Source organism: Idiotropiscis lumnitzeri, chromosome 6, assembly GCF_059441095.1.
Source record: "Idiotropiscis lumnitzeri isolate Australia: NSW breed Sydney's pygmy pipehorse chromosome 6, RoL_Ilum_1.0, whole genome shotgun sequence".
NCBI lineage: Eukaryota > Metazoa > Chordata > Actinopteri > Syngnathiformes > Syngnathidae > Idiotropiscis > Idiotropiscis lumnitzeri.
The window spans coordinates 4,759,935-4,773,059 of record NC_142396.1 but is presented as its reverse complement, the minus strand read 5'-3'; the positions used below and the strand labels follow the sequence as shown (position 1 = coordinate 4,773,059).

General features: G+C 42.5%; 1 protein-coding gene across 6 annotated transcripts in view; it reads left to right on the top strand.

Moving 5' to 3' along the window:
* The window catches only part of magi2b (membrane associated guanylate kinase, WW and PDZ domain containing 2b), a 101,719-nt gene that overhangs the window by 29,883 nt on the left and 58,711 nt on the right, over positions 1 to 13,125 (top strand). For all 6 annotated transcript variants that reach the window (XM_088297973.1, XM_088297974.1, XM_088297971.1 and 3 more), the window contains exon 3: positions 11,612 to 11,731. In XM_088297973.1, coding sequence (XP_088154099.1) covers positions 11,612 to 11,731 — 120 coding nt within the window. The remainder of the gene's footprint in view (positions 1 to 11,611; positions 11,732 to 13,125) is intronic.

Here is a 13,125-nt window from a genome sequence, read left to right as displayed (position 1 = left end):
CACATTTTGGTTCGCGAGCAAACAAAAAAAAAAACAAATCAAGTGATAACTCAATACTTGAAAAACTCTTAAGTCGAGGCACTCCTATGTCAAAGCACCACTGTATTTTTATGCAAACAAGAAGAAATCAATCTCATCATCAAATCAATAGAATGTACGAATGCCCAAATATGTGCGGCATGTATTTTTCCTGCCCTGATTATTCTGTTCCTGTTTAGTTTTAATCGGCTGAGCTGATAAATGAATAATGTTGCGACACATTGTGCGTTCATTCCGTGTGTGTGTGTGTGTGTGTGTGTGTGAGAGAAAATGTACATCATTCCTTGGGGAGTGGCTCCTTAAAGGGGTGATTTGCCTGCCGGCAAAGTCTTGTTAAATATGTCTGACACGCTTTGATGTGCTTGTGTGCTCCCTGCAGAGTGACTGGCACTCTGCGTCATTGTTGCTGCTTTTCGTACTCAAGAAAACTGCAACAGCAAGTATAACGTTGATGACATATTGGACAGAACGGATCTTTTTTCGGGTGTTAATGCCATCCCCAAAATGTCCTACCCACGCGAAACTTCCACCCGGAGGTTGATTTTTGTATGATATTTGTGACATGTTGGACAAAAAGTTACAGAATTCCTGGGCGCATGCGTGCACAAGGGCACCGGGAATCGGTAAGACGTATCGATGGGTAGGAAGGTATTTCGGAATACCGGCACGTCTGCAAGTGCCATTTGTCACTAACAATGAATAGACTTTGAGGTGAATTTGTTGGTGGACAATCATAACTCCACTGACTACCATTGACGGCTAAAGATGTCAAAATCCTTTTTTTTTTTTTTTTTTTTTTTAACTTGACTGGTAGTGAATGAGTTAATAAGTAAGGCCGCGTGAAAATATTTGTGGGACGCTATGTTAAAAAATGGTGGACGTCAGTCATAAAGATACAACACTTTGTATTGCATACTGAGCATTCTTTCATTAATAATTCACTTACTAGTGAATTTATGTTGAATAATTAAGGTCGAACTAGCATCAAGCTGAAAGAGATGTAAAGTAAGTCAAATGTAATTATGGGGGAATTGTGAGAGAGTTACAATTATAAAAAAAACAATGTGGGCAACCCCGACATATTAAATAAGTAAGTAGTAAGGAATATCGCGCTTTAACTGACGTCAAACTAGGCTAATTATTCTTTTAAATGTAATTCCATGCCATGTTTTTTACCACATAAAATTGGCTCATGTGTATAAAATGTATTTATTTCACAATAAATTATTAAACTAAACCGGAATGCAATAACTGCATGTTCAAAAATGCGCAAAAAAAGCACTTGTCATATAAAAGTGACAAGAAATAAATGCACAATAAAAAAATTGCACCATTGCACTTTTTTTTTCTTTTTTTTGCAAAATAATTAAAAAAAAAAAACATTACAACCCAGTAAAACTAGCATAAAATAGCTCGCAGGGTCTCCTAGGTGGGCCACCTCAATATTATAGAATATTACTAACTTAAATAATGTGAGCTCATCATAATCAGACGTATTTATGCGTGTGAAGTTGATTTATTTGAAAGCCTATTATTCAAGATTTAAACAGAAATGAAAAGCGCTATTGATAAAAAGGTCATTTACAGTATAATATAACAAAATTAAATATCAAAAAGTTACACATTATATATATAGAAAATATAACAGTGAAATGACAACTACCCAAACTACCCAAATAGAAACAAATATATACCCAATTAAATGAATTAAATAAATAGTTGTAGTAACAAAATAATAATTCTCTGGCCAATTAAGGGAAATTGGACAATTTCTCACGCCGCATGCAGAGATGGAAAATCGTTTACTCCACCGAGCTGCTTTACCTGCCGGCAGCAGGGTTGTATGTGTTTTATGTTTGCTACTGGGGCAACTTGTCACTGTCTATGTCGCAGGTGTTGTTTGCAGTCACCTAGTTTGGCGAGTCCAGGAGCCAGTTTGCAATGGGCGGGATGTGATAGGCTTGCAGGTTCCTGCAAATGAGACACTTCTTGGGCTGTTGCTTCTTTTGTGTGATGGTTGAAGTTTCTGTTTCATTTAAGCTCAGCTCAATCCGGCATTCAGCCCAGCACATCTTGCTTTTTTTGTTTTTGCTGCCATGTGGTGATATCGTCCAGTAGGTGCCACTGGTTGGACTGGGGTGTGCAGTCATGATGTTTCTGTATTTCTACTTCCGCTGAAGGATGATGTTAGTGAAGTCTAAAAAAAAAAAAAAAAAAAAAAATGAGTTGAGAAATTGGTGTTCAGATGAAACTTGGCTGATGCTGTTTACTTTCCAAGTTTGTGAGTTCCGATTATCTCTGCCCACAGATTGGCATCAGTGGCGACTCGGGCATTGAAGTCGCCCATGAGGACAATTTTATCGGACTTCGGGGCTGGATAGGGTAGCATCAAAGCATTCATCCAAGGCATCTTTGATGCTTTTTGGGGGGAGGGGCATACACACACACACACCCCCACACACATGCATGCCACACTGAATATTTTTATTATTTCAGCATTCAACCTTGATAAGCAGTCAGTTGTCAAAAAACGCTTTCCGTCTATTCTCGTGCATCGTCACGCCAACGTCGCCTTGCGTCAGAACTGCTGACGGATAAAAGGAGCGTCTGGCCTTATCAGGCTTGATATCCTTCACCTCAGGAAACCCCAAAGTAGCGGACCGTGAGATGGGGAAAAGGGACGTGATCAATGTCATCATGAGACACCGGAGGGAATACTCAACTTTTGTTTATGTGTGTGCTTTTAATCGGGACACAATTAAATGAGTGCAGGGTTGTGTCATTGAACCAATCTTGTTTGCATGCACTGATTGGTTGAATGTTTGATGTCGGCGCAAGTGCTCTCTTGACGAAAATGTGCAGTGATTTTTCTTTTACCCAATTGGTGACACAACTCTCTAAGTCAGGCGTGGGCAAACTACGGCCCGGGGGCCACATGCGGCCGTTATACGTTTTAATCCGGCCCGCCGAACTTGAAAAAAAACATTATTTTCTAAATACTGTGTTTTTTCAAAGACATATATTGTTGTAATGCTTTTGTTCACTTTCATTTAAAATTAAATGTTTTTTTTTTTCTGCGGTGAGGTGCGGTTACCAAAACATTCCATTCATCTTCTTCTGGTCCGGCCCCTCTGTCAAATTTTACAACCCATCGTGGCCCACCAATCAAAAAGTTTGCCCACCCCTGCTCGAAGTGAACGTCAACATTGAATTCTTTTAACTACCCATCCATTATCCGAACCGCTTCTCACGAGGGTTTGCGGGCGTGCTGGAGCCTATCCCAGTTGTCTTCGGGATACACCCTGAACTGGTTGCCAGCCAATCGCAGGGCACAAAAAGACGTGCAACCACTCGCGCTCACCCTCACACCTAAGGCCTATTTAGAGTGTCCTGTCAACCTACCATGCAAGTCTTTGGAATGTGTGAGAAAACCGGAGTACCCGGAGAAAACCCACTCAAGCACAGGTGAGAAAATGCAAACTCCACACAGGAATGCCGGAGCCGGAATCGAACCCTCGACCTCTGCACTGTGAGGCGGTCGTGCTAACCCGTCGCCCTCCATGCCGCATTTCTAAGTCTGTAAAGCGGTTGTCGTAATTAAATATAGATTTTAAATACGCATGTAAACGCCAAATGGGGATAAGTCACGTCACATGTCAACAGTTGACCTGAGATCTTTAATCGGAATGCTTTCAATCTGAACGTAAACTCGTTTTTTTCAGACAACCCTAACAATAAATCTCCTTTACTGATTAGTGTCATTTGTCATGCGCATTTAAGAAGCAGCAGCACAAATATTCTGCACTCCTTCCAAGCAGCGGCATCTTTAGATCGGAGCGAATCGAATGCGACAAGGCCATATATTTCTACTTGTTCTGTAATATGTGTTGACAGGAGCTGCTTCACTTGCACTCGTCTTTTAGTGGATAACACAACATCTCCATAAAGTCTTTAATGACTATCTGTCCTCTGCAAAGATGCTCATAAGCCCCACTCAGTCGTTTTCGCCCAGCAGCTCCTAAAAAAAAAAAAAAAAAAAAGAGACTGCGTGTCCTTTTTGGCGTGACTGAACTGGGATGCTTTGCGGTCGACCTTCCACATACTGATAATTGAGCCCACTTTTAGCGGCCCCTCCCAAACGCCTTTTGATCAAAGTGAGAAAATATCATGTCTGATGTCTGCAAAAGACAAAGCTGAGTGATTAGCGTGGAGTGTGGGGTGTGTTACGAGGGATATTTTATCCTCGCACTCTCAATAGGTCACGTTTTTTTTGTTTTTTTCTGATGTCTTGTCCCAAATTTAAGCACATTAGATATCTTCTGAATTGTGACAAATTTCCGTAGTCTCCGGACTATAAGACGCACATGCATATAAGCCGCAGCAACTTTTTTTAAAAAAAAAGAAAAAAAGATGTAAAATCTAGATTGATTTAGCGTATTTTCTGAACTACAAAGCACGCCTACTGGTGAAAGAAAAATCCACAGAAAAGTCGCACTGTTCTATTAGCCGCACGGTTCAAAATCTAGGAAAAAAGTAGCAACTTATAGTCGGGAAAATATGGCATATCAAACAAAATATTGCTTATGTATGGTTGCTGGCTTCACCAAAACGATCGGAGCTCTAAATTTCTTTTCTCTCACTCAGTCATATATTTATTTTCCACTTACTCTTCCAATTCCATCACTTCAAACGACTCACTTCATTTTGCACTTGAAGTGATCTCCCAAATTTTCCCGTGAAAAACATCCGAGCTTCCAACAGCACCAAACCCTCTAAAACAGCCGTCTCCTTTTACACTTATTGTAAACGGCACGTACAATCTGTTAACGTTAACGCATAGTTTAGTGCTGGAATCTCGAGATCTTGATAAATTAGGCCTTATAATAGCACACTAGGTTTTTTTTCCCCCGCCTTTGTTAAAAATCACTATGTGTGTAATGAACCCCGCTTTAGTCCTTTTCCGAGAGAAAATGGTCCCTGTTGCTCCACATTGATGACAATAATATGCCATTAGCGCTCGGCTCTAAGCTGTGTATCGACCAACCTCACACTATCGCTGACAGTATCCACGGTGGTCGACCACCATCCAGCCCGGAGTGTCATTTATACCGGGGAAGTGACATCCAGCGAGCTATAGATATGGCCCCTTTGGACCACTACGCCTCTGCCCGCCTCCTATACTGCCGCCTGAGTGAGAGCTGCCCACTTAAATACGATGGCGTGAATGACTCCGCGCTAACCAGGCATGAGCTCGCTCCTCTAAAGTTGTTGGAGTAATTGATTGAATGCACGGCACAGCAGGTGGAAAGAAACCTGGAGTGACTGAAAATACCACCTCTCCAGCCAGGAGTGGACCAAATTACTATTATGGAAAATTCCTTATATTTATAGCCGCTCACAGCTCTGGTAAAGCAAAGTCATCACTATCTTCGACTTGGTGGAATTATTTGTAGCACAAAAACCTCTCCTTTTTTTTTTTTTTTGGATGCTGTCAAAATTCTCTATCGCTGTGTCCAGCTCGTTGCCATGGCATTAGGGTGTTGTCGTGGCAGCAGACGCTCCTGTCGAACCGCCGCCGTGCTGCGAGTGTGCTTTGGAGTGTAAATGAGGAAGTGTACGTGCTCGTGCATTCGTTCCTTTTGCTGCAGACTTGCTGCCACACTTAACATCTGCTGGCCGAGAGTAGAACAAACAGAGGGTGGGGGGGGGGGCATGAGTAGCTGTTGTTTGGATGGCATTCTAATGACATAAACAGGAAGTAAAGGCCATTTCATTCTCGATGTTATTAGTCTGTGGCGAGCGGTGGATTTTATTTTATTTTATTGAAAAACAGATTGGCAAAACCAGAGTGGTAGTCGCTTTTATTCACTGCCATTGACGGATATAGACGCCAAAAAGTCTATTCATTGTACCGAGGCTGGCAGTGGATGAGTCAAGAAGCGGGACCAGAGGGTGTGTTCCAAGGTGTTCAAGAGGATACGCGCTATTTCGTCCCTGTATCACCGATGTCAGAATTTGGTTTGCATTGTGGGCTGTAACTCGGTTTCCTTTCCAGTGAGATTTGGACTCCATTAAGGCTGCCCTTTGTCATTGATTCAGTTTCTAACCTTTATGGTTAGAATTTCGAGGTGCAGTAAAGGTGTCTGGTTTGGTGGGCTCACTTGGTAATGTTGCCTTCATCAAGTCAGGAGCTGCAGGTGTGGGCAAACTATGGCCCGGGGCCACATGCGGCCCGTTAAACGTTTTAATCCGGCCCGCCGAACTTGTTTTATTTTCTAAATGCTGTGGTTTCTCAAAGACACACATTTTGTTGTCATGCTTTTGTTCACTTTCATTTAAAATTAATTGTATTTTTTTTCTCTGCAATGAGGTGAGGTTACCAAAACACTCCATCCATCTGCTCCTGGTCCGGCCCCTCTGTCAAATTTTAGAACCCATTGTGGCCCGCCAATCAAAAGGTTTTCCCACCCCTGTCTAAGACTATGTCCTCAGTCGGAAAAGGGTGGTGGTCTGCCCTCTCCAGGTCAGGAATGAGATCCTCCCCCCCAAGTGGAGGTGTTCAAGTGTCGTGGGGTCTAGTTCATACGTCAGGGTAGGACGGAGCGATAAATTGCAAGTCGAATCAGTGCAGCGTCTGCAGTGATACAGACTCTCTACCGGTCTGTCATTCTGAAGGAGGAGTTCTCGATTCACCAGTCAATCTATGTTCCTACCCTCACCTACGATCATGAGCTGTGGGTCGCGAAGGAAACAATCGGGACCGGGTGAAAAGCTCGGTCATCAGGGAGGAGCACAAGCATATCATTCCCGTCAGTTGATGTTGGACTCATCTTGCACAGTTGCCACCTGGCACAAGGTTTTTCTGTCCCCGACTGCAGCCAAGCGCCAGCTTGAGAAGCTTTATGGGTGTCACACTCCTCTAATGCGCTATCCAGGTTGATGAGCGTCATAATCTTCTGCTTGAAGCCTTTAAACCTCTTGAAGTTGGTACGGTTAAAACTTGATCACTCTCCAAAGCTTTCACTGAATCAAACCTTTGGTGATGCTGAGTCCCAGTTGAGTCTGCCGGCTAGACTTTTCCTGGCTTTGCCCTCTTGGAGTTTGTTGTTTTCTTCTGTGGTGGTAGGAACAATTCTTCAGCTACGTTCCAGTTCTGGGAAACTTGACATGGGTAGCTTGAATTCTAAGCGTTAGAGCAGTGTGACAACTTGAATATAATTACATGGAACAAATACTAGAATTTAGCTCGTCAGTGTAGGTCAGAAAATGTGGCCGGCAGAAAATATCTTGCGGTCTACCAACTGGACAAGAAGCTTCTGATGGCCTTCTACCACTCGTCCATCGAGAGCTTGCTGACCTACTTTGTCTCTACCTGGTACGGCGGCTGCACTGAGGCAGACTAAGTGAAGCTCCGGAGGACAGTCAAAACAGCGCAGAGAATAATTGGCTACCCTACACCACCCGGTGCCTCAGCACAGCTCTCGATATCGTCAAAGACAATACTCACCCGAGCTCACACCTGTTGCCCTCTGGCAGGCGCGACAGATTCTGATTCAACTGTTACGATTAATATTACTTTGTTAGGGTCGCGACTGATCAGAGGCCAAGCCAAGCCGACTGTGGACAAGAGTCGAGGTACACCCTGGACTGGTTGATGGACAATCACAGGACGCACTCTCAGACACATTCACACCTATGGACAAATTTAGAATATTTTTGGAATGTTTGAGTGAATGAAATAATTTGGAGAAAACCCACACAAGCCTTGGGAGGACAGGCAAACTCCACACAGGAAAGTGTGGGCCGAGACTCAAAGCCAGGACTTCTCAACTGTATATGTTTAACCACTAGGTCAGCATCCTGCCGTAAGTCGGATGCGCGTCGATATTTTGCCCACGGCTATGAAAATCTCCAAGCAACTCAATCTTCCCCCACACCTTTTATTATGATAATCAGCCCATCGATAGGCTATTTTTAGCATCGCCCTCCTCGCTGCATCCCCTCACTGCTTCCTCCGTTCGCAAGCTTCCTGTCTTAATTATACAAACATTCCTCATGCGTGAACATTTCGCGTTGAGGAGGAGGCGCTGCGAGCTGAACCAATGTTGCTCTCGGTCTTCAGTCTTCAGATGGCCCTCTCTATTATTCAGTAAAGGTCTTTGTCCTGCCCCAAATCTGACGCCCCAGCTGAGTTATTTCAGGCCGTCAGCTATTTTGGCTTCACTTCCAAATGGAATTTCCTTGTTCGGTTTTATGCGTTCTCTTATTCACACACATACACTCCTACCTGTTTTAGTTTGAATCCCCCCCCCCTCCTCTCTTGCCCAAAGTGGCAGCTCCACTGCTGATTATACAATTCGCCTGAGTGAGCACCCATTCCAGTGGCGGGAAGTAGACAAGTACAAGTACTTTGTTACTGTACTCATTCGCTGCCATTGACGGATATAGACGCCAAAAATGTCGTTCATTTTTCCTGGGCTGGCAGTGAATCAGTTAACTAAAATGTAGCCATAGCTGTACCTTACCAGAGTATTTCGGCTTTCTGGCGGATTTTCATGACATGGTAAAATTGTCACACTGTAAAAAAGGATTTTTTGGGATCCTGATTGGTTGAGTCTTTGAAGGCAGAAAAATCACCATGCATTGCGAGTGTTTCTGTTCAGATGGAACTGCGGCATTAGGCAGGTGAAATGAATTCCGAACAAGGGTGTGTAGACTTTTTATACCCACTGTAAGCTCAAGAAAGATGTGCATTTAAATGTGATATGAATATGTTTTTTCATTTTTTTGGAGAGTGGGATTTGAATAGAAAATGTTATGTTTGTATCCAAGAATACTTTTAGGTGGTGTAAAAACTTTGAGAACCACGTAGCATTAGCCTAGTTAGCTTCAGCCGCAGTTATTACAAACCACAGTGCCACTGAAGTTTCTCCCAGCATCCTCATGGATTCCGGTTCAGGGAGAATTGTTTAAAAATGTAACTTTTTCATTCAGGTTTGCATCCAAATATAATATCATGATTTTTTTTTTTTTCCTCTTGGCTTTTGTCTTTCTATCTTGGTATGTCTGCACAAAGACTCAGTGGGAGGGGAGGCCACGGACGGGTCATCAGTATTCCAGCACACTCTGCCTCCTGCGGTGCGGGCAGCAGAATAATTTGATTGTGATCTTCCAGATCGATAGTTGTGCCCGTTGGAAGGCAGTGTGCCGAGGAGCACATGTCCCCTTATACAGATACATTATTATTTTCTTCAGGGAACGCGCTGAACTTTAATGTACTCGGCTCCATTGCACAGATATTACAGCGGCCTTTGTAAAGGCGTTTTTATGTGCCGCTGAAACGAATGAGAAACACGGAGAAATAAAAAAAAAAAACTGAAACATCTTGTACTCCAGAATTGTGTTGAATTTGTTTAATGTCCCTAGGGGGAATTTTCAGCTACAGGAGAGTGACACGAATAAAACATCTCCAAATCAATAAAGATGCGAAACATGCAATGAATGTCGCGGCGGTTTTATCAGAATCAAAAAAATAATAAGAGGACAACTCCAGGCTTTGCGAAGGCTTTGCAATATGTCAATTTAGTTGTTTACCTCAGCTTGAGCCGACTAGCCCAAATGGATGTGACACACACAGCCTTCACCCAATCACTCTTCAGGCTTTCTTTTTTTAAAAGCTTGCCCTTTTCTAAGCAGTTTTTGTTAGCTCTTTTACATGCGCGTTTGTGACGTGCTTTTAGGTCAAATGCAGAATATTGCTCATCGTTCTGGATGAATGGAGAAAAGCGTTTTAGACTATTAGAACTCGGCAACTCACTTGGGGAACTAAGCTTACATGATATGGTGTCCCAATACTTTTGTCCATGTGATACTGAAACGTCTGCACACACACACACACATGTACACACACTCATGCTCAAGCCAGAGGAGGCAGATAAACAGAATAAACTCCTGAACTTAAGTTAAAGTAAAACAAGTACAATCTCTGAGTACATTTACATTTTACCGTCCATTAGTTATACACGATCCACATGTTGATAACTTGGCACAATAAAAAAAAAAAAAAAGCTTCTCCACATTCAAAATATTTCCCTTCTTTTATTAACTATCTTAGTGTTTATGCTGATAAAAAAAGGGGGGGGGGAAGCTTGCGGCACGGTGGCCGACTGGTTAGCACGATGGCCTCGCAGTGCAGAGGTGTATGACGTATAAATACGTCTTCGGTAGGCGGAGACAAAAATGAAATGAGTTAATAAAATGTCAGTTTTTTTAATTTATTTTTTTTTGCTGGTGAGTGCGGTAACAACTTAATGACATTTACAATCATTTCAATAGGGATGTGTGATTTGTTGCGGTGTCAGAAAATGTCTAATTATAAAAAGTACATACTTTGTGACTTTCCATCACCGACACACACGCACACACATGAACATACAACGGACATGATGTCTGCTTCGCTAGACCTGCACACAAACACACAGGATGCCACACATGCCAAACCTTGCGCCATCGGATCCACTTGCCTTTCGCGGCGTGGGCTTCGCTTCTGACTGTGCACGCATAGCTGGGCCCAGTGGACTTTCCGTGCTTTCATGTGGACTTCACTGGGCTCAAAGTGGACTTGGCTGAAGCGCAAACACAAGCACCTCATTAAGCCCAAAGCTGCCATTAAGGCCCATCACAGAGCCCCGCTGATGGCGCTCTCCGGAGCGTTGGCAGCCTCTAATTGCTCCAAGCCTAAATGCCTCCACGTTAATGTTGTGTGCACAATATGTGCTGTGTCAGAAGCTTTGAGTTATGCTTGGAAATTTTTTTGGGGGTTTTGCTGAATACAGGCAGTATAGTTAAGAGTTAGAAGAGACAGGGAATGTCCCCTACAATGCCAATAGTTCTACTTAACAGAGAATATGCAGGTCATTTGTGTTGTTGTTTCTGATTGTGTGTAAAGTAGACATTATTTGAAGGCTTAGAATTATAGTGGTAACTTTTATTTGTTCCGTGACCACGCTAGTAACTTAAAACACTCTTACTGTATCTCAAATCATCTTTTCCCATTGTAATGAATGGAAAAGCCGTTATTCCGTTCTAGTATTACACAAAAAAAAAAGAAAATTCTCTTAAAAGAGAAAATAGCACTCCATATTTTTGTACTGTATATAAACATACAGTAATAACATCGTTAAATAGTATCGATCAAATAGAATTGGTTGATGGTTGTTTAGTCTTAATGCCCATCGATGGCGTTTCGTGTTAGCTTGCGGACCTTTGTTATTGTTTGGTTGAAGCTCTTTCTGTTTAAATATCCGTCCGTCCCAGTCCTGCTAGTCCTCACTTTTATTTGGAGAACTGTAAATAAGAGCAGGTGTCCCCGCAATAAATGTGGGTTCACTGTACTGAGACAACCTGGAGTTGGCTAAACGGAAGTGAATGATGATGTCTCTCTCTCTCTCTCTCTCTCTCTCTCTCTCTCTATTGTGTGAAGCTACTTGTGTTTCCACTGCCTTCCTGCCTTTTCTTCATCTCAAGTGGCTCCCCTGACCCTTCCATCTTCTCTCTCTCTGCCTCTCTCCAGGTACGACCAGGCAGCCCAAGGAGGGGGAGGTGCCCGGGGTGGACTACAATTTTGTGACTGTGGAACGTTTTATGGAATTGGAGCAAAGCGGAGCTTTACTAGAGAGCGGAACGTATGAAGGTGAGTGTCAGGAAAGAGTTGTCTCTGTGATTCACTTTTGCCGTTTTAAACAAAGTTCTAGTTGAGATCATTTTCATTTTGGAATGAGTTTTTCTTTTTTTCATTTTACTGAGTCACTGGCAGTTCAGTGCAGTGGCGTCAAAGTCATTTTTGTTGGTTTCCTTCTGGTCATATTATTGCATAGCGTCGCTGTTGGGAGGAATTATGCCATCTCCAAAACTTAAAAAAAAAAAAAGAATCTATCTTGCTTTATTTACCAAACGCCGCATTGTTCAAGTCTTGTAATGCCATCCTGACAACCCAGTCCGCGTCGCTTTCAATCAAGTGGCGACGTAAACTTTTGATTGAATGGATCAGTTTGTCGACGACATCGACAAAAATAGGATGGCAATTCGTGTGGGTTGCACCTCACGGAATGAAGACACATAAAAGACCTCTAACTTCATTAATCATTTCAAAACCCACAGATGGTGCGATGTAACTTTACGGTTTAGCTAGCGCTACGAACACTGGTTTGTGACCCACTAAAAAATGTGATTGTGAACATTTAAGTACAGATAAGTAACAAGGGGTGGGCTGGTTTGTGAAAATTGTCTGAACCGTTCGTTTTGACCGTGGCCTTTCTGTCAAATAGAGTCTATGTAGCGTATGTTTCTGGTTGTGAGCGTGTCCGCCATATTTGATGTGGCAGCGCCCCCTGTAAACTAATGCGGCACTAACTGTCCACTTAAAAATCAGCGGTCATGCCGACCTTGTGACCAGCCAAAAAGTTAAACGACTTTGGTGACACCATCTTCCCGAAACTCTTTTTCAAAAGTCACGAGCACAGTTCTAAGATTTTATGGCACTTCTCAGACAGTTCAATTGTCAATTTTCTCTCACCACTTTCAACACTTTCACTTGGTTAATAATGCGGAAAAATAATAGACAACATGGAGACAGATCCATAGTATCGATTTCTGGAAAAAATATTAAATTGCCTGACAGCGATGAGATACACAATAATTAATGGACAGTTTTGAACTATTTTGTTCAACTATTATTCATGTTTATGTTAAAAAAAAGGTCTGATACAAAAAGAAATCTTGTAAATGTCTCACGTTTAAAAAAACGGAGTCGGTTAGCAATTTTGCTTCATATTTTTAGCAAATAACATGAAATTTATGCACTTGATTCACTTTAGGGGGGCAACATAAAACTTGGTCTGCTTGTGGTGAAGTGGTTCCTTCACCTAAGTTCCATGTGTTCATTTCTCTCACTAACTGCGCCCAGGGGCTAATCTTGATACCCGCATTTGTTCGAAAATTTGACTCGCAAAAAGTAATTTTAATACGAATCCGATAGAGATGTAGAAGTATATTGCGTGTGTGCGTGCATGTGTCCATGTCATGTAT